The sequence below is a fragment of the Diadema antillarum genome, unplaced genomic scaffold (genome assembly GCF_040938485.1).
Source record: "Diadema antillarum isolate AM-2024a unplaced genomic scaffold, OU_Dant_1.0 seq00001096_RagTag, whole genome shotgun sequence".
Lineage (NCBI taxonomy): Eukaryota > Metazoa > Echinodermata > Echinoidea > Diadematoida > Diadematidae > Diadema > Diadema antillarum.
This window is the reverse complement of record NW_027271913.1, coordinates 1,193,686-1,214,476: the sequence shown is the minus strand read 5'-3', so window position 1 is coordinate 1,214,476 and position 20,791 is coordinate 1,193,686. Positions and strand designations below refer to the sequence as shown.

Genomic DNA, 20,791 nt, shown 5'->3' with positions numbered 1-20,791 from the left:
CGGCCTCTGAACATATATGTCTTGTTACATTTTTGTTTTTTTAAACTAAAGGAGCGGAACACACGCACGTAGAACAAATAATGTGAATTTTTAAAGTATTTCAAATGTCATTTGACCAAAAAGGACAACACAAGGTGGAATATATTAAGAAAAAAAAAGAACAACCGAGAATAAGGGACACGAATAGGAAGAGAATAGAGAGAAGGGAGGAGAAGAGAAGACTTTTGACTCATCATCATTCATTGGTGTCATCTGGAATGAAATAGCGTTATCATCAAACCTTCTTTGTGACTGACGTCTGTTTAGGGAGAGGGTGTGGGTGTGGTGTCGAAGCCATACTTGGGTGGAGTAGGAGTAACGCAGTGGCAGATTGGGGGGGGGGGTGCACCTGGCGCGCGCCCCCTCTTTGTTTTTGGTTAAAACAAAAGAAATAAAAAAATGGGGGGGGGGGGGAGGAGGGTTGCGTGCACCCCCTTTAATTTTGCAAAGGCGCATCCCCTTCACGGAATTCCTGGATCCGCCCCTGGAACGTGATGGCGTTATGATACTGTGCTATTGACGCAGGGTAGCTTCTTCAGTGTTGACTTTGATCTCCCATAGTACCCTGTTTGTGTTATTATTACTACAGCATTGCCAGCTGCGGAGCTCGGGGGGGGGGGGGACAGTGTGGTCAAAATGTCTTTACCAAGGAAAATCAAACTAAGCAGGATTCGAACCCCAGAATTTCAATTTACTATCAAAGACCATGGCCCACCACTATACCACGCAGTGCTCGCCAGTGGCTAGGGGTGGTCCCGTTGAACTATAAAAAGAGTTTTATGAGTGCGATATAATTATATACAGTCTCGTTTTCTCGCTTGGAACAGTCTGCTGTAGCATATAAAAAAAAAGGAATCTTGGTAACTGGTTTCAGGAAATTTTACGGTACGAGAATGAACAATGAATGCTGATTTGTTTCAGACATTCAACTTGCCTAATACTCAGACGTCTGAGCACCTACACATAATATTTAAACTATGCAAAAATATGTGTGTGTGTGTGTGTGTGTGCGCGCGTGTGTGTGTATGTGTGTGCTTTAGATAGATGGAGAGAGAGAGAGAGTACAAGAGAATATGAAATTTGTCCATGACTGAGTTGTTTGTCATTTTCTCGTTTTTGTCTACATGCACCACTTCTATCAAATGCATTAAAGAGTTGGCCAACTTGAATGGAGCTCTCGATAAATGTTGCAGGTGATTGGCCATGATGAAATGAGTATTGTTCTCTTTCTGTGTAGGATGCTCGATTGGTATGCTTTGGTGCATTTAGCTTTCATCAACGGGATTCCAATCCCCCAAAGTCAACTTCAGGGCCAGGTCTCTATTATCATTAAGTGATGACATTTTTTTTCTCCTTGTATGTATTGTTAGTGATATAAGAAGAGATAGATACATAGAGAAAGAGAGAGAGAGATAGAGAGAGAGAGAGAGAGAGAGAGAGAGAGAGAGAGAGAGAGAGAGAGAGAGAGAGAAAGAGAGAAGGAGGGGGGGGGGGAGATTTTGGTTCAGATAGACGCTTGATCGTGCATGACTGCTTTTGATGAGGTACGATCGAGAGCAAGGTGTGGTGCCTTGAACTGATTTGTAAATCAGAAGCGCGAGAACACACGAAGGCATCAGACTGTCAGTAGTGCTTCCACAGGCCAGTAAGGCCAAGCCCATTACCTCCTCCTAATTTTAAGTTCATTATCTTTGGAGTTCTGTACTGGAAAGTTTGTCCGCCATGGCTAGATGGCTCCTAATCTTCGCAGCCCTGTGCTTCATTCATATTACTCAGGTTTCAGCCGTAGGAGGTGAGTTATTACTCTTCCTTACTTTTTACCCCATTCATTTCTCATAACTTGGTCTGTACATGTATTGTGGGTTTTTTTTTAACATTTTGTAGGTCTTCCTCGATAATCGTCACCGATTAACGAAGGCTCTACTTAACTGACTTAAAACGTAGTGATGCAGAGATGTGAAAGAGCGAAACAATCTTAGTGTAGTATACGTTATTTACTCTGTATATTCACACTGTATATGCACAATATATAAACAACAAACTTGTATTTAAAGAATGAATTATTCAAATAAATAAGAAATAAATAACAGCTGAAAAAGGACCTTATTTCTGACCTAGAATTAGAGTTAAATGCTGAGAAAATGCTTTAAATGGCATCACAGTTTAGGTGTGTTTCTTGTTTTTGTTTTAACAACACACAACGCATGTTCGACTCCGTCACATAAATTGTTTCCGACTTCAAGTTACACTATTACACAAATCCCAAGATATATGCTTCCCTGTGTAGAGTCACTCGAACGTCACAGAAGAACATGACCAGCCTCAAATTAAGGAACAAGCTAGTTTATCTAAATAAATGTGTACATTGAGTGAGTGCAGCAATATCAGTAGAAAGATTAGTGAGTTTAGTAAAAGTTTGACGAAAATTGGATAATCGCATCAAAGTTATTAAGTTATAAAGTTTCAATGCCGCCATCCCTTGATGAGAACATTACATCAGTTTGTGACATTACTGCAGGGCAACAATATAAAGAAAAAGTTAACAGAACTCAACGTAATTTCATGTTTCTAGCGAAATGAAAGTGCACTTTACTTACCTCTTTTGGAAAGCAGGGGGAACAATATCATCCTTATCATGTGACAGTACCAATTCGAGAAAATGCGTACTTATCATTAAAAAAAATGTGGATTTCATTGTGTCAGGAAATATTCACATTAAACTGATGATGATAAGAATAGATTTGTTGTCAATAAGCGTATGACATTGTCCTGTCCCGTTGAGGTAATTCGTATTCCACAAACAGCTTCATGTTTCTACTGTTTATCTTCGAGTTAGGGTTATTGTACTTTCATTTCAATTCTTGACGTCTGAATAAAACATCTCCATTCTACTATGCAGGAAAACAATATGCAAATAGCATCCCTGTGCAGTATTCAGCGGAGTGAGTGTCGTTGTAAAGATTGTGATGTACTTTACAAATCTCGAAGATTTTAAGAAGCTATCAATATCGTTCAATTGAAGCGCATGTGGAGAAGAACGCAAAAAAAGGGAAAAAAAATACTGACGCGTTGATACGCCCATGGGAAGGTTTCTTTTTTCTTCCAATGAATGTTTGTCATTCAAATTCATATTGTTATGTTGCTATTGCTTCATTGGTTTATGATCCAAGGAACGTTCATGGGAGACATTCTCCTTTGCATAAGAGTAATGTACCACGCGCTGGCAGAATAAATAAACATGCATGGGATTAACGCTGTAAACTCCGCTCTTAATTTTGTTGCTATACTATGTGAGTGGTTATTGCAATTAGTGGTACGGAGAGGACTAAATTGGGACCGATCAAAAGAGAATATATCTTCTTAAAGGAAACCAAAATCTAAAGAGAAATGTGGATTGATTGAAAGCAGCAACATTAGTAAAACACATTAGTGAAAGTTTGAGGAAAATCGGACAATCGATGCAAAAGCTATGAACTTCTAAGGTTTTGGTGTGGGAACCACTGGATAAGGAGACTGCTTGAGTTTATGACATCATGTGTGGACAACAATATAAAGAAAATGTAAAGAAAATTCAACATGCTTTCACTTTTCTTGCGTAATAAAAGAGCACTTGACTAACCGCTTTCAGAAATCAGGGGAAATGTTTACTACCCTTAGAATGATGACAGTTAAAAGTTGATGGAATGTGTAATTTTCATGAAAAATGAATTTCTGTGGAATTTTCTTTGTATTTTCTTTATATTGCTGTCCACACATGACGTTATGAACTATAGTCTCCTTACCCAGTGATTGCAACACCAAAACTTTGGAAATTCATAACTTTTGCATCGATTATCTGATTTTTCTCAAACTTTCACTGATGTGTGTAAGTAATATTGCTGCTTTCACTCAATCCACATTGCTCTTTGGGTTTTGGTTTCCTTTAACACATGTCGATTCGGGTCTTCTCACTGTAGTCGTGGTAGTAGTGGAAACTTGCTACATGTTCGGAGAGATGCCAGTCCACTCATTGTCACATTCGTATTGCCATTAAGATGAGGAACATAACACGGTCAGTTAAAGATGTCCTGATTATAATTTACGTATTTGCAACTTCACGACGATTACTGCAATCCTCTCCGTGCAACTCGTATGATATGCTATCTCTTTCATCAGCTAAGCTGCAAATAATCAAGAGCATAAAACACCACTGTTTTATCCAAAACATGTAAAAGGAATGCATTGTACCCGTCTTGAAAAGCTTGCATTGGCTAGCAGTCAATTTTCATATTGGATACAATATTCTATCCATCACTTGGAAAGCAGCCGATGGCTTTGCTCCCTCGTGTATTGAAGATCTTATTGTGCTGAGTGTTAGCCTCTGATCTGCTGAACTTTTGGACGTAACTCCGAGAACCAAGTCATCGTTTGGGCCTTCTCAGCGGTTGCACCATGTTTGTGGAATTAGTATATCTGTCCATGTAGGCCTATCCGTTTTTGTAAACATTCTCTCAAATCACATTCTTTCAAAGCTAACCTAGAAACTGCCGTTTTCACAAAAGCATGTAACACAAAGCCTACAAAAGTTTGTAATGTTCGCAGATTTTACATGTTTGTATATTTTCATAAAACGCATAATCACACATTTTAGCAGATTGCATTTCTTCTCCAACTCCACAATGTGCCTCGAAATAGAATTACAGGCTAACTCTCTGTGAAAAAAACCAGCACCATGATGTGCACATCCTCACACTGAAATTTTCACATTGTCAACTGTGTGACCACATTGTAAATACACTGTGAGACACTGTTCTCTCCAACAGGCTCGGTATACCCGATGGATTTTGTGGACGCCCACTATTGTGGTACCTTTATAGTTGCTGCAGTTGCTCCTTGTTTTCGTAGAAAGTGTTCAGAGTATAAAGTTCTAGATAATCATATCTCTTCCTTAAAATCTTATCATTGGTGTAAGAGGGGCCCACACTCTACAAGCGCTGTTTTTTTTAGTGAGTCCCTCCGCTTTTTTTTTTTTCACACAATGCATATTGACATTTATTTCACTTTCGTTACTCTGGCAACCATTGTAATGTACCCTTACTGTAAGTTTTGATTATTGTTTTCTTTGTATGAATTTACATGCATCATTTTTGTCACTGAAGAGAGTGAGATTTGTGTTTATATATTATTTCATCGTGAAAAAAAAAACCCGAAATAAATATGAACTGAACTGAATTGACTGAGATTGAAAACGTTCAGTCACATAAGTGATAATGAAAACACTTGTTACGTACTACTTCGTCAGAAAAATAAGAAACCGAAAGAATATTCCAGTCGTTTCTTGTTGTATCATATCATTTTCATCATGATTCAGTTTTATTCTCCTATTCATTAATAAAATTATCAACGTACAGAAAAATAACAAATTCGCTTTCTTTTGAGCGATTTATTGTTCTTGTTATCGTTATGTAATGTTATGTAATGTCTGTGAACCTGTACCTTGTTTATATTTTTCGTTTGTGTGTGCGTGTTTGTGTGTGTATTTGTATGCGTTTTTACATATTTTTGGGATCAATTGTATTAAAACAGTGTTCTATTGTTTCAGGGCAACACAATACCTGCTAGTGTAACTTCTCAGGAAATGTCCTCATCGGATCTCTGCATAGCTGTCTTATTCCGTATAAATTCATCCTTGTGATTGATTTGAGCTGAATGGAATAGATGTATTTGAAATGTTTGATTCACTTGCAGAGATCTCAAAAGTATGTTCATCGCGGAATTTTTAATTGATTCTGAAATTGGCAGCACGTTTCAAGGTATAGAAATTCCTATTTCTATCTCAGAGCGCTCTCGTCTGGGTAAATCTTTTGAGGACAGGGTGATGACTTTTGCGGCAAACTTCTCTCTGGCAGCTTGGGGTTAAATCTATTCTTCCAATTTACTGTGAATAAAAGACTGCCAGAGCCATCTTGGCCCCATTTCATAAAAGATGCTATGATAGCAAATTAGTCTTGCTGGAATAGCAAATTCCTACACCAACAGTCAATCAGGAAGCTGGATTCTTGTTGTTACCATGTAATATAGTAATATCATAGTGCGCCCTCTTCAATGTGAGTGAGGATAACGTACAAACGAAGAATTCACACCGCTGAACTCTATAGAGTTCAGTGATTCACACCGTACTCTTTGGCACTCGAATAAAGTACCCAGGGAGCTTTAGATTTTCACGACGCGGCCGAGAGAAAAACAAAATGTTCTACGCATTCGCGAAATCGCTAATCAAAGTCAATTTTGCCTCGTCTGAGTTGTCCCGACGAGCTGTGGACCATTTTTGTGTCCGCTCAAAGTCATGGCGCAGAGAGCTACTTCATGCAATGATTACAGTGTATGGGGGCGCCATTTTACGTTGTATAGGCTGCGTCTTCGCGAAATCTAATCTACTTTGCAACACGACGCAGGGAGAGAGGAGAACGGAAAACGCAATCGTCGTCTAACGTCCGCACCCATCGCTAATCTAAAGCTCCTTATCATTTGCCAGAAGTTGTGCTTGGAGAATGAGTACTATATAGACCTATACACAGGTTGTTTGCCGCAACTTCATCTTTCATATCTTCCTCAATTTAATCTTCCAGACTTTTTTCTTACTTTTAACTGATGTTTTTTTCTTCTGAGGGGCCCACATCCTACAAGCTTTGTCTTGTTATTGGGTCCCTCCATTTTTCGAATTATCCACATTGTTTACTTACTTCATATCACTTGAGTTTTATGATAATGTATAATTATCGTAAGGTGCTACAATCATTGTACATTCCTTTAATCCTACATAGTTTTACGCACCCTATTTTCTGTTACCAAAAAAGTGATATCTATACGATCGTGTTAAAAAATGGAATAGAAATAGAAATTGAAATTGAAATTGAATTGTAAATGAAAAATTATCTACGATATAAGGTCCCTTTGTAAATATCTTTTTTTTTCAAACTTAAAGGGTTACCCTTTGAAAATAAAACGGATCGAATAAAAATAAACACTGGGCCTCTAAAACGCAAGTAGCACTTAACCATTGTATTATCAACTTTTATATTTTGTGTGCTCTGAGCGCCTATTGGGACAAAACCTCCTAGCACTGTACACACTGTCAACTTCCCCAGTTCTAAAATAATGAGCAATGCTGATGATTTTTGCATTTAATTTGTCTGTTTGTTTTTTCTTGGTCTTTCGATTTTGTTGATGTTTTATCATTTCAACTTCAAACTACTCAATATTGATTGCCAGGAGCACAACGTACGATAATTTCAAGTGTGTACACTCCGTAAGAGAGAGAGAGAGAGAGAGAGAGAGAGAGAGAGAAGGAAAGAGAGAAAGTGAAGGTGTACACATTGTCAGCTTGCGTGTGGATGTAAGTGTGTCGATTGCCGGTTCGCACCTGTTTGTTTGTAATACCTTTACCCTTTTGCGAATGCTTGGGTTACGCAATTATGCGCTGTGCATAATGCGTATGCTTGTGTTGATGTGTTCAAACTGCAATGCATGCGCCTTAGCGTTTTCCAAAAGGTGTACGCTGTGTAATGTTAGTTATTTCATAAGCAAATTGTGTGTGATATTGATATGTTGTGTCACTGTGTAAGCTACTTCAAATCGCCCTGTCAGCTTCCATCAACTCCTGTCCATGGTAGTTGTTTTGATACTATTCATAGATAGATAGATAAATAGATAAATAAATAGATAGAAGAACAAATAAATGAGTAAATAAATGAGTGAATTGATTCGAATGAACGTATGAATGTATGAATGAATGAAATAAATAGATAAATGAATAAATTAATAATTAGATAGATGAATAAATGATAAAATAAATAAATGTTGCGTTTGTTCTTTTTTGGTTGTATTTCAGAGTGTGCAACCTCCGCCTGTGACATTACGAACGCAAATTGTGTGGACGAAGGCGACTATGGATATGCAACATGTGAGTGCATCGGGCAATATGCTGGACGTAACTGCGACCGGTCCGTCAACAGTAAGTCTTCAAAGAATGATTTCAGATTTATGACTTATTGTAATCTTTATAATTATTTATGTTGAATATTGTTTCGGCAAGTGCTGCCATCTACACATACACTTTCAGCTGTTCAGCCCAAACACAAACGGTCAAAAAGATGGTTCTAGTTAATATTCAATTAAAGAATATGTCTCTAGCCATGGTGATGTAATTATCCTTTTATACGGGTGCCGAAAATTAAACAAGCATTTTAAAATAAAGAAAAGCCACACACAAAAAAAGGATGACATTCGTGTTTATTCGCTTGGTATGAAGCCTGTGGTGTTACGTTTTGATTTAGCCAATTCCTTACTCTTCATTAAGCACTTCAATACGTACCTTTAGTGTAACATGTTTATATATTATAATTACATATATTTATAAAGAAGAAGGAGTCTCAAATACGCCATCTGTAGTTCAAACAAGAAGGTTTTTATTCACAAAATTTATATATATAACCTTTTCTTTTTGCTCAAAGGTTTCACTATTTATTATTTGTTTCTGGTCAGTTTTCCCTTTCTTTTTTTCAACATATATTACAAAAAAATAAAAAATAAAAAGCTGCATCGCTTCGGCGATTTATTTCAAAGTTGATTTAGGCCTACATCCTTTGGGTTTATGTCAGGTTAATCACATGTTAATGGGTGTGTGTGTGGCACACATACACACACTATAGCTTCTGACCACACGAGCAAAGAGAATTAAGGGTTAGGGACGAACACAGAACTAGGGCTTTCAATAGCTCAGATATTGGTTGGCATCCACTTGTCTCTGTCTCGCGGGACAATGGCATACACCCTGCATAAAACACCAGTTTATTTCTTACTGGAACATTTCCTGCTTTGACTATAAAATAGGCCAACTCTTGAATAGCAGTCTCTGCTACACTTGATGCAAATGAAAGAGGTGGGCATATATACATATATATGAAATACAAAAATTTCGGGCTCCCTTCCCTTTATCAAATGATTATGAATCTGAGAGAAAATTGTTCATATAATTGTTGAAAATATGTATGCATAAGAGTATGTGCACATTATGATATTGTAGCAGAAAGCTTGTCAGAAGTAGCTTGAAGCGAAACAACAACAAAATAACCTATCGGAAAAATCTCCGCTCAACATGCTTAAGATTAACTTCGGGGTTAATTGATTGCAACTGAAGGAAAACACTTGTACAGCAGTGTACTCGTAATTCCAGCTCAAAGAATGAGTGCGGGTTTCTCTGTTCGCATTTTTATCATAAGTACATTGAATGATTGTGGTGAATATTGCAGACACTGATCTGTATGTAAGTTTGTTACTGAGAAACCAGTGGTTGCGGGATACTCATTTCATTCAGTGAATCAATTTTGAAAGAGGGCGCTGTTAATTGTATAATATTCCAAATTGGAACCAAAGAGGTTTTTCTATTAATACATGTAGTGGATAGTGAGTATCACCTCTTTAGCTGAAGCACACCTATAGATGGTTCACATCTATTTTTTCCGATGTTCGCATATTGCAATGACTGATAGTGACATTTGATATTGATAGGACAGTTGATACAGTAATTTCGCCAATACATTAATTCTTTCGCACAGAATACTTTTTACTTTTTTATGAATGATTAATGTTCACATGATTTTGTTTGTAGATGGAAAAATGAATTAAATGGAAAAAATGAAATGAAATGAAAATGGAACTTGTATGGGGAGAACTAGTATTATTAAACAAAATAATTTGTAGTAAAAAGACGTAGTGTGTTGTACCATATTCATGTATATTTATATTATGTTTGAGAATATTGCTGGGAAAAATGTTATGCCTTACAGAGAATAAATAAATCAGATCGAACCGAATCAAAAGAAGTTATCTCTTGTTGAAACCTCACAGTCTTTTTGCTTTGTCTTTCTTGATTTCAGTACAGGTTTGTGAAAGCGGTCATATCTACGAACAGAATGCTCTGGTTCAAAGTGATGGGTACCCAGCCGAGCTCCCCCACAGGTTCTCGTGCTTTTTCCTGGTGCGAATGCACGGTGTCACAACGATCAATTTGACAGTCATAGATTTTAGTTTGGAAAATTCAAAAGATTTCCTCATTGTGGGATTTGATTATTATCCAGAGTTCAATTCTCCAAACAGAACTGAGTATCACAACGGAACATTGCTGGAATCTCAAGTTATCAACTCTAATCAGTTCTGGGTTCTAGTAGAGACAGATAGAAACGTCCCAAGTGAAGGCTACAGCTTCATGCTCAGTGGAGGTAAGGAATATTTTCTTTTTTTTCGCATATGAAATAGACAGAATGCAGAGTTTTTTTGTCCCTTAAAGACCCGGTTGTGTATGGATACCTTGTTCAAAGTGTGAATTAGGCTAACCCGGCTCGAATGTATTCGAAATTCCCCGTAATTAATTGTATGCAGGTTTATCACTGATCTCTATTAAAAAGTACACATGCATTAGAACAATTTCATACCAGGGATATGAGACGACCCTTGCAGATTAGCATACGGTTCGAGAGGTTGCATGAATTCGCTGACACGTAGCTGACAGGTGCTATTCATGGTTTTGGAATGTACCCGTGTGAGCAGCGAATGAAGATGGATTCAAACAGACTACCCATGGTTCCTCATGGTAACGCGTCTCCAAAGGAAGTCCTATTTACCTTTGGGACCAGTGATTGAAAAAGAATGTTCAAGATATCACATTTGATGCTTATGTGGAGATCATTTGTATCACAACACATCGCACCAGATAAAACAATCTTGCTGGAAATCCTGATATACAAGAAAATATCCCTGTTTCTCTCAATAAACCATTATAACTGCCATGACTGTAGACGGATTATAGTGAAACATTGTATTTCGTTATAGCTATTGTTCACTTTGTGTATATTTAACAATACTTAACATAGATTATATTGAAACAGTGCACGATGTCAGAATTCCTTTGCAATGTCACAATTGCCTTGTGACACCATCTCCCAAATAGTTTACTATTTTATGAGATATAATGATACTTTTTTTTTTCGAATAGTGTATTCCTCGTCGAACATTTTAACATTCTGAAATATTATACAAAATAATACACTTTGCATTCAGACTATCTGGGTAAGACTATGTGCAGAAAAGACTCAAAAATAATGCTCTTGGAGGCACCGGCCAATTGTTTTAATCAGAAATTCGAAATCAGGCAGAGTATATTTGTTTTATATTTGGGATCGACAACTTGAATAAAAGGAGGGGAAACATAAGGCGGGAAGTTATGTGGTATATATGCAATGCTGCATGACGTGGAAGGATCCTACAGTGACCGTACAGAACTTGGCACGATGTCACGATTGCTTTGTGACGTTTAAGAAAGCGACCGTACTAGCGCAGCGCTCTTTACATTTTACAACATATGCGTACAAAAAAAAAATCGTCTTTGCTTTATGATGTCACAATTAATTTGTGACAGCGTTTCATAAACACCGACGTCTTTTTTCAAACATCCGAAATATTAGGAGTATACCTTGGAGTGTCAAAAAGGCTAACATTCTGGAAAACGTCTTGAAATAGTTGAAAACTCATATATTCACGTGAAAGTTCTTTAAACAAATTACAAAAGAATAAACTCTTTATCCAAAACATGATCATGTATACTGTACATATGCTGTATTAAAGTAAGGCAACTTTTTGAACGCATATCATTCTATGGTCTCTCTCTTATAGATTTGTCCGAATACGTGATCATGTTACCAATTTATGATTACCTTCGTTGATAGGGAAGACATGATATGTTTGCTTTATTCTAGATGGAGACGACTGTTTGTCAGAAAGCGTTCCTTGCATGAATGGTGGCACCTGCATTGATCTGTGGCAGAACTATACTTGCATGTGTCCACCTGGATACGCAGGCGACAGATGCGAAGTGGGTAAGTTATACTTCTCGTGTTTGCAATCGCTGATATATGAAATATGTTTAGAGCTTAGTCTTCAAAACGTTAAACTTTTCTTTATCTTGGGGGGGGGGGACTTGGCATTGAAATAGTAACTCTAGATAGATTCGAAACGATACACTCGTTGTTGTTTGGTATCAAGAGCACAATAAAATATCGAATGTGTTAGGGAATACGCCGAAGGGTTCACCAATATCAAAGCAATTTGGGAGCCCCAAATATTTACCTCAATTCATTTGTTGGCTCATGAGCGAATAGAATTATTAAGTTATGAAGGAAGAGGGTTGGAAAAGAAGACATCAAATTTGATGAAATTCCCCTCCAAGCAGTCTTCGGGGAAGTGGTAATCTGACCTGTTTTAAGGCAGCTTTTATTTTTCTTGCCATTGGCACGACAGGCATATAATATGCCTTTGTATGCCGTGCTTTCTGGTCGATAGGCAGATTGTGACTAAACTGTGTTAGACAAAAAAATGATGATGAGTTGTCTTATTATCACACAAAGGAACACAATTGTTTTAGTTTATACTATGTTTGATATTGAGCTGCATTCTCAGGTCTGAACACTATCGATTCGGCTACGCATAGAACACTGTTTTTTAAAGACTAAACAAACTGCATGGTGCAGATTATTCGTCGAAAAAACCGTGTTTAGAAATAAGCCCAGACAATCTGTTTCCATCCCCTTAAATTTCCTTCGTTTCAAATGTACCCCAGATGTTGACTTCTGCCGCTCAGATCCGTGTCTTTATGGAGGAACCTGTATCAGCGAAATTGGCGGATACACCTGTAATTGCACAGCTAGCTTTACCGGCACTAGATGTGAAACAGGCAAGAGGAAACTTTACTCTAACTTTCTTCTTTTTTTTCTCTGAAAGATAATTATTAGCTTATCAAACAAAACATTCTTTAAAGTAATCACAGATGAAATTACATGGCAATGACAGTTGGTTTCGTTGATCATACATTTATATTTTGATGTGTGTTGTCTGTTTTAACTTGTCAAGAGATAAATATATGAGATAATGAATGGAATGTTGGACTGCATAGCCGAAAATGTGACGAAATGATACTGATAATATTCCATAGTGCGTTCCGTATGCATGATATGAAAACCTACTCTGTAAAATCAAGTGCACATCTTAAAAAAAAAGATATCGAGGCAGTTCGTGTAAAACCGCCAAGGAATAATAATGCCTATGTTGCCAGAGTTGGCATAATCATTCTTTCTGGCATAACTTTACACGTTTCAGCATCTAGCATTATGCATGGCATAATTATGGCTGTTTTTAGCATAATTCTGGCATAATTGCTACAGAAAGGAAATCTCCAGGCGTCTGTTGTACTGTGGTCTTTTTTTGGTTGGTTTGTTAGTTTGTGTGCTAATTTTTAGACGAAATTGACTATATGAAAAGTTGTGAAGACGTGTTTTTTGTGTAGTTTTTTATTCATTTTGGCTATCGAGCGCCACAGTTCAGTTAGGAACATAGAATTTGTAGAAAAAAATGGGAGGACGTTTGGGCACCACAATGAGATTGGAAACCATAATGCGATTGGATACCACAATGCAATGTTATTTTCGTTTTGTTTTGTTTTGTTTTTGCTTGTCAGCTGATGAGGCACCACAATTGGTTGACTTGAAGTGACATATCTTCATGGCAATTTAGTATAATTTTATGCCGCTTCAAGCACAATCCCATGTTTTTCGCTGGTCACACTGATATAATGCAGCCAAGTGGTTTCCATTCCTGCTGTGTATATAGGACCCTTACATTATTTATGAGCATCTTCCATGCTATAAACAGGTATTGTGCTGGTTTCTTCTTCAACTATCTTCGTGAATTCATCGATTTTCTCAATCATCGAGGGAGAATCAACGCAGTCACTCGGGTTCAGCTTCACATTCTCGCCCTCTGCTCTGGCTACGTACTCCGTCGGAGGTGCCAGTACATCCGATCTGTGGGGCTTTGCGGTCTTCTTCAGTGGCAACCCGACGGGCGCGTTTCCCATTGGAGGTACCCCGAATCTGGACACACTGACGGTGGCTCAGCGACAGACGCTCTGGAGCCCTCCAGACAGTACAAGCATAGTAGACATCCAGGCTCCAGACTTAGCTGGAAGTACCGGTTACACCTGTGATGACATGCAGTATTTATGCGCACGACTGACACAAGGAACCAGCCCGTCTCCTGCCTATGTCCTTCAAGGTGTCCCAACCGACGACTCGCTGATTGCATGTACCGAAGTCCCCTGCAGAGGTTTGTCGTGTCTTCGGACTATAGCTTTCTCGAGTAGTCAGCTTGTTTGGCTCCGTTGTTAATCGGGACATGCTTCAATTGTTCTGTTAAATTTTGTTCTTTCATTTCATACACAATAAATGTAAGTGATATGGAGGAAATCCAGGCATCCTGATTGATGTTTTAAAGGGAATTAACAAGCGTTTAAAGCGTTTCGCCCCAGTTTTTGTCATGATTGATCGTTCAGCTTGCACTGTATAAAATTTTCCTGATAAACTCACATTATATGCCCAATCAAATTCACTGCCCTTTGCAATATGCTGTATTACTTCAATATGCTGTATTAAACGAAGTTACTTCGTTCTCCACAATGTTATATAGGTGAAAGACCTGTAGCATGAATGGTCTGATTTGAATGTCTGAACTAAATGATGGTGCTGTTGACCCTCTTGCTTAAAATTCGTAATCACTGAAAGATGTGAGAAGTGGAAACGTAACATCACCATCAAAAGGAAAGAAAAAGGATGAGAGTTAACTTTGCTACTTATGTTGGACAGAAACTTAGGAAGCATTGCTGCAACATGATATCTATAGGAGTTTCACAATGGCGTCAAAATTGAGGTGCAAGTAATAGTGATTCGTTGGACTATCTGCCAACAGGTGTTGAGATTACAAACTCGGAACTCTCTGTCACCTCTCCCGGAGCTCTACGCGAAGGAGCGGCGGGACAGACCGTGTCCTTTAACTTTACTCTCACTGCTGGCAACGCGGGAAGCCGTTTGACCGGAAACAACCTCTGGCAGTTTACCGCCTTTGGAAGTCAAACCGCGGACGGGAGCTCAGTTAGTACAGACACATACAACGTTCCTCTGACCCCAGGGCAGGGCAGCATCGGCATTGCTGCTGGTGGAACAGCCAGCTTTGGCAACCTAGGTTTCGAGATCGATCTTTCTGGTGATGTGAACTGCGCTGATGTGCCTTTTATTTGCGTGACAGCATCCCGAGGAAACTCAGCAAGTCCCGCCTTCACCCTCTCCGGTGTCCCAAGCGACGACGTTCTGACATCATGTCAACCCGTGACGTGTAGAGGTAACTAATAGTATCTTTTTTTTTCGGGGGGGGGGGGGGGGGGCTTCACCGTACCAACAAGGACCTTGTCTGCACGTTGCTGATAGGAAACAAACACAGTGTACTTAATTTCATCAGACATCTTTTATATACTTATGTATATATATATATATAAATATTTTGCGAGGAAAAAAATATGAATACACTCAACTGTGAAGTGCGTTTCATTTTGAAAGGATAGGCTACGTTTCGAGATTTAGACCAGAGTGTAGACCATCATAAGTACTTCTTTTACTGCACGCTGAGAAGTATGTTTAGTCGTGGTAGTTTTAGAAATTAATGTTGATGTCATTATTGCAAATTTTCATAACATCTGCCTCCGAAAAAGCTGAATTGCTGTGTCTTAAAACAGTCATCAGCCCCATCTGATCAAAGAATTGATAACGAATATTGCTGATAGAAACCAAATATTCCATTTCATAAAACACCTCTTTTGCATTTTAGATCTTCTACCAAATTGAATACAGTGTAAGGTTGTAAAGCAAATTCATAGAAAGGGATATGTTTCTAGAATCAAACCAACGTAATTTGTATCAAGCATACATATACAGGGATATGTTTCTACTTTCAAGCCAACTTAATATTAAGCACAAATCTTTTCCATTTTCAATTTCCTGGCAAACTGAGTACACTTTAAAGTTGAAAAGTACATAAATATCAAGGGATATGTTTGAAAAATGAAACAAGAATGAATTTAAGCGAATATTAAAGTAATGTGCTTCTATCTTTGTACGCAGCACTAATTTTGTGGTATGCATAGAAACATGTGCAGTCATGCTAGTTTTCAAAATCAACACTGATAGTATTCTTACAAAAAGGCCAGAACTTCTACGAAATAGCTTCATCGCTGTGCATGAAATCAGCAGGACGAGTAACCAGTGTCATTTTATCACAAGGGTGATGTCCATGAGGAAATTCATCCTTGTCTCTTCCTATTAGTACTGATGGCAGTTGTATTATTTTTTTTCTTCCATCGTCATGCTGGTCTGATACTTAGTGACTATTAACACAGGGGATTTCAAGGGTTTATATTCTGTATCATAATGAATGATTCTATGATATAATAAAGCTTCGAAAAACCCTCTGGTATCTGAGCAGACCCCATCATTACATCACAATTAGAAAAGGAGATTCCTTCTAGTTCTTAGTTTTTCTTTCATCGTTCTCTAAGCAGTATTTTGCAGAGACCATATTTTCATACTTACATCACCCTCAAAGGAAGAACTGTTTAGTTTTGACCTATGCGTTGCAAGTAATTCTAAATATCTTTATTGTGCAGGAGTTGAGCTGGACAACACCGCCATCAACGTCACCGGATTCGTCCTCGAGGGAGAGAACAACAACGTTAATCTTTATCTCACTTTGTCGGCCAACGCCGGTGGAGGTAGTGCAGTTGGGAGTGGTCTGTGGTCGGTTACTGGCTTTGCCAGCAACTACGTTAACGGCAGCGGAGTTCGCTTCGGTGAAAACACTATCAATTTGACCCCATCTCAGGCCAATACCACTCTTAATTACGGAATGACAGCCACAATTGACGGCCTGATATTCAACGTTGATCTCCAGAGTGGACCGTTGTGTTCTCAGTTCCGTTATATCTGCGTTGAGATTGAGAAGGGCTCTGCCGCATCCCCTGACTTCGATCTTACTCCTGCTCAGTCAGTCTCTTGTTATGAGGTGGAATGTAGAGGTAGGTGTCAAAAGAGTTCACGGGCAGAATTGTGTGGACAACGAAAAAACCTTTGAATGTTTTTCTTTTTGTTTTTAATAACTTGGTATAACATGTGCCCATCACGAGTCCGACACCCAGGAGTCATACAGCCCATGAGTCCGACTCTAGGAAAGAGAGGTCAATGAGTCCTACACTAGGCAAACAAGACACACGAGTCCGACATTCGATTGCATCACAGGGCTGAATGAACGTAGTTTCTGTGGACCTTGTTTGCCTACTGGTGGACTCCTTGGCCTTATTTTCCTATAATGTCGAGTTCATGTTATGACTCGTGGGCTGTGTGAGTCATGGACGGTTTTTAAATGTCGAAATCGTGGTTCTTCTGACTCGTCGATGTCGGACTCATGGGATGACCCCAACATAACTGCATCCCGACTGTTTTTCTCTTTTATTTGTATGGTTATCATTGTTTGCCTTGCCGTAGATTAGACTTCATGGCACTGTGCTGCTGTTGCTCTCGTTGCCGAAGATTTCGCAATTAATGAAATACATATGCGATAAGTAAAAACAAACAAGCATACAATCGCTAACAAAGGAAAGAAGGAAGGGACTTATTCTGGTTCCAATGTTTGCTACCTTTGTTTGATAGGAACTTGTGACGCATTGCTGCAGCGTGATATCTTGATTTCGAAACACATTGAAAATTGAGGCGCAAGTAACAGTTGTTCAATACTCCGCTTTGATTCTGGTTAAACAGGTGTTGAGATAACTAATTCAGCGATTTCCGTCACCGATCCGGGAGCTCTGCGAGAAGGAGTGGCGGGACAGACCGTGTCCTTCAATCTTAACCTCACTGCTGGTAACGCTGGTAGCGTGAGCGGAACCAACCTCTGGCAGTTTACGGCCTTTGGAAGTCAAACCGCGGACGGGAGCTCAGTGAGTACAGACACATACAACGTTCCTCTGACCCCAGGGCAGGGCAGTACTGGCATTGCTTCTGGAGGAACAGCCATCTTTGACAATCTAGGTTTCGAGATCGATCTTTCTGGTGATGTGAACTGCGCTGATGTGCCTTACATTTGCGTGACAGCATCCCGGGGAGACTCAGCAAGTCCCGCCTTCACCCTCTCCGGTGTCCCAAGCGACGACGTTCTGACATCATGTCAACCCGTGACGTGTAGAGGTAACTAATAGTATTTTTATTATTATAATATTGTTTTATTATTATTATTATTATTATTATTATTATCATTATTATTACCAGCAAGGACCAGGTCTGCACGATTTTGATAGGAAACAAATAATATATTTGATTAGACATCTATTTGCACTTTAAACCTGGGAGGACAAAAAAATGTGCACGCACACTTTGTAAAGTGTATTTGACATACATATTGAAATGACATGCTTCGAGAATCCGACCGGAGTTTATTGGTAGCAAACATTCAGATAAAGTAAAAATGATGTATCAATGCATACTGTATAATTGCATGCCAAGAAGTACGTGCAGTCATGCTAGATTGAAAATCAACACTGATGTCATTGCAAAAGGACAAAATAATTTCGAAAAAGCTGAATTGTTGTGTTTGAAATGAAATCAACAGGTCAATTGTAATCAGCCCCATCTGCTCAAGGGTTGGTATCCTGAAGGAATGTCGTCTTGATGGCTTCATGTTAGTGATGATGAGAGTTTTTATGCAGATTTCTTACATCGTGATATTGATCTGCTACGTAATAATTATTATAATTATCATCTTTAAGAGGATATTTTCTATCCACTAGGCGACCATCCTATCAAATTATTGTATATCATGTTAAAAAAAAGGCGTGCAAGCTCTATTTATGAAACCCTCTTTAAATAGTTCACTGTATTTAACAGGGCAAACCATTACAATGAGGCAAGGAGATTCTTTCTTAGCCTTTATCCATATTGAATTGCTATTTGCACAGCAGTTCGCAATGACGACGATTGGAGTCTTAGATCACTTTGAAAGGAAGATTTGTTTAGTTTTGTCATGTCCATTGTGAGTAATTCTAAATCTCATTTTTGTGCAGGGGTTGAGCTGGACAGCTCCATGGTCACCGTCGTCGGATCCGTCCGACAGGGAGAGAGCACCAACGTCACTCTCCTCGTCCTTTTGGAGGCTAACGCCGGTGGAGGTAGCGCGGTTGGGAGTGGTCTGTGGTCGGTTACCGGCTTTGCCAGCAACTACGCTAATGGCAGCGGAGTTCGCTTCGGTGAAAACACTATCAATTTGACCCCATCTCAGGCCAATACCACCCTTAATTACGGAGAGACAGCCACAATTGACGGCCTGATATTCAACCTTGATCTCCAGAGTGGACCGGTGTGTTCTCAGTTCCGTTATATCTGCGTTGAGATTGAGAAGGGCTCTACCCCATCCCCTGACTTCGATCTCACTCCTGCTCAGTCAGTCTCTTGTTATGAGGTGGAATGTAGAGGTAGGTGTTCACGGGCAGAATTGTGTGGACAACGAAAACACCTTTGAACATTTTTTGTTTTTGTTTTCAATAACTTGGTATAACATGTGCCCATCACGAGCCCGACACCAAGGAGTCATACAGCCCATGAGTCCGACACTGGATAAAAGAGGGCAAGTAGTCCTACGCAAGACAAACAAGGTACTCGTGTCCGACACTCGATTGCATCACGGGCTCTGAATGTACGCAGTGTCGGTCCTGTGGACCTTGTTTGTCTGCTGGTGGACTCCTGGGCCTTATTTACCTATAGTCGTGATAGTATCGAGTTCATACTTTACCCCGTGGGCTGTGTGAATCATTGGCGTTGTTTACAATGTTGAAATCGTGGTCCTTCTGACTCGTGGGTGTCCGGCTCATGGGATGACCCCAACATAACTGCTTCCTGACTTTTTTTCTGTTTTATTTGTTATAGTTCACATTGTTTGCATTGCCAGAGATTCAACTTCATACCACTGTTTCAACTGTACAAATAAACTACAAGTATTTTAATGTAAGTTTCAACAATCGCAATAACCATAGCAACGATCGAAAAGCTGATAGCTGAGAGACGTTGTACTAACAAAGAAAATGTTGATCATTCTGAGTGTTCAGAATTCTCCCAAGGACATGTCTGCAAAGGATTTTGGAATTTGTTCATAATTTTTACATGAGATGTTCTCATAAATATTAATTGACCGCAGTCATATCTTTGAGGTGAGCGATATTCTTCCCATTTTATGCTCGATTTTCTTTTCTCCGTCTTGACACAATAGCAATATACCATGGCAACACTGCCAAGACGCACTATCCATCCGTTTCTTACAATATTATATTGCAGATTCCTTAAAAATGCAATACAATACCATACCATACAATACAATAAAATACAATACCATACAATACCAAACAATACCATACCATACCATACAATACAATACAATAAAATCCATACAATACCAAACAATACAATACCATACAATACCATACCATACCATACAATACAATACCATACAATGCAATACAATACAATACCATACCATACAATACGATACAATACAACACAATACAGCACAATACAATACAGTACAATACAATGCAATACAATACAATACAATACAATTCAATGCAATGCAATGCAAAACAATACAATACAATACAATACAATACAATACAATACAATACAAAAAGATACATAACAAAACAGTGCGATATTTGTGTCATTTGTAATTCTCATCAACAACACGATCATCTTCATATTAATCACTATTTCATCCAGTGCTTTGATGCAGGTAATATCATATC

At 38.7% G+C, this 20,791-nt stretch overlaps 1 protein-coding gene across 1 annotated transcript in view; it reads left to right on the top strand.

Moving 5' to 3' along the window:
* The first annotated feature begins 1,761 nt into the window (after positions 1 to 1,761).
* The window catches only part of LOC139743544 (fibropellin-3-like), a 56,899-nt gene continuing 37,869 nt past the window's right edge, over positions 1,762 to 20,791 (top strand). The window contains exons 1-4 of the mRNA XM_071654023.1: positions 1,762 to 1,831; positions 7,910 to 8,032; positions 9,957 to 10,298; positions 11,832 to 11,951. Of these exons, the coding sequence (XP_071510124.1) occupies positions 1,762 to 1,831; positions 7,910 to 8,032; positions 9,957 to 10,298; positions 11,832 to 11,951 (655 nt within the window). The remainder of the gene's footprint in view (positions 1,832 to 7,909; positions 8,033 to 9,956; positions 10,299 to 11,831; positions 11,952 to 20,791) is intronic.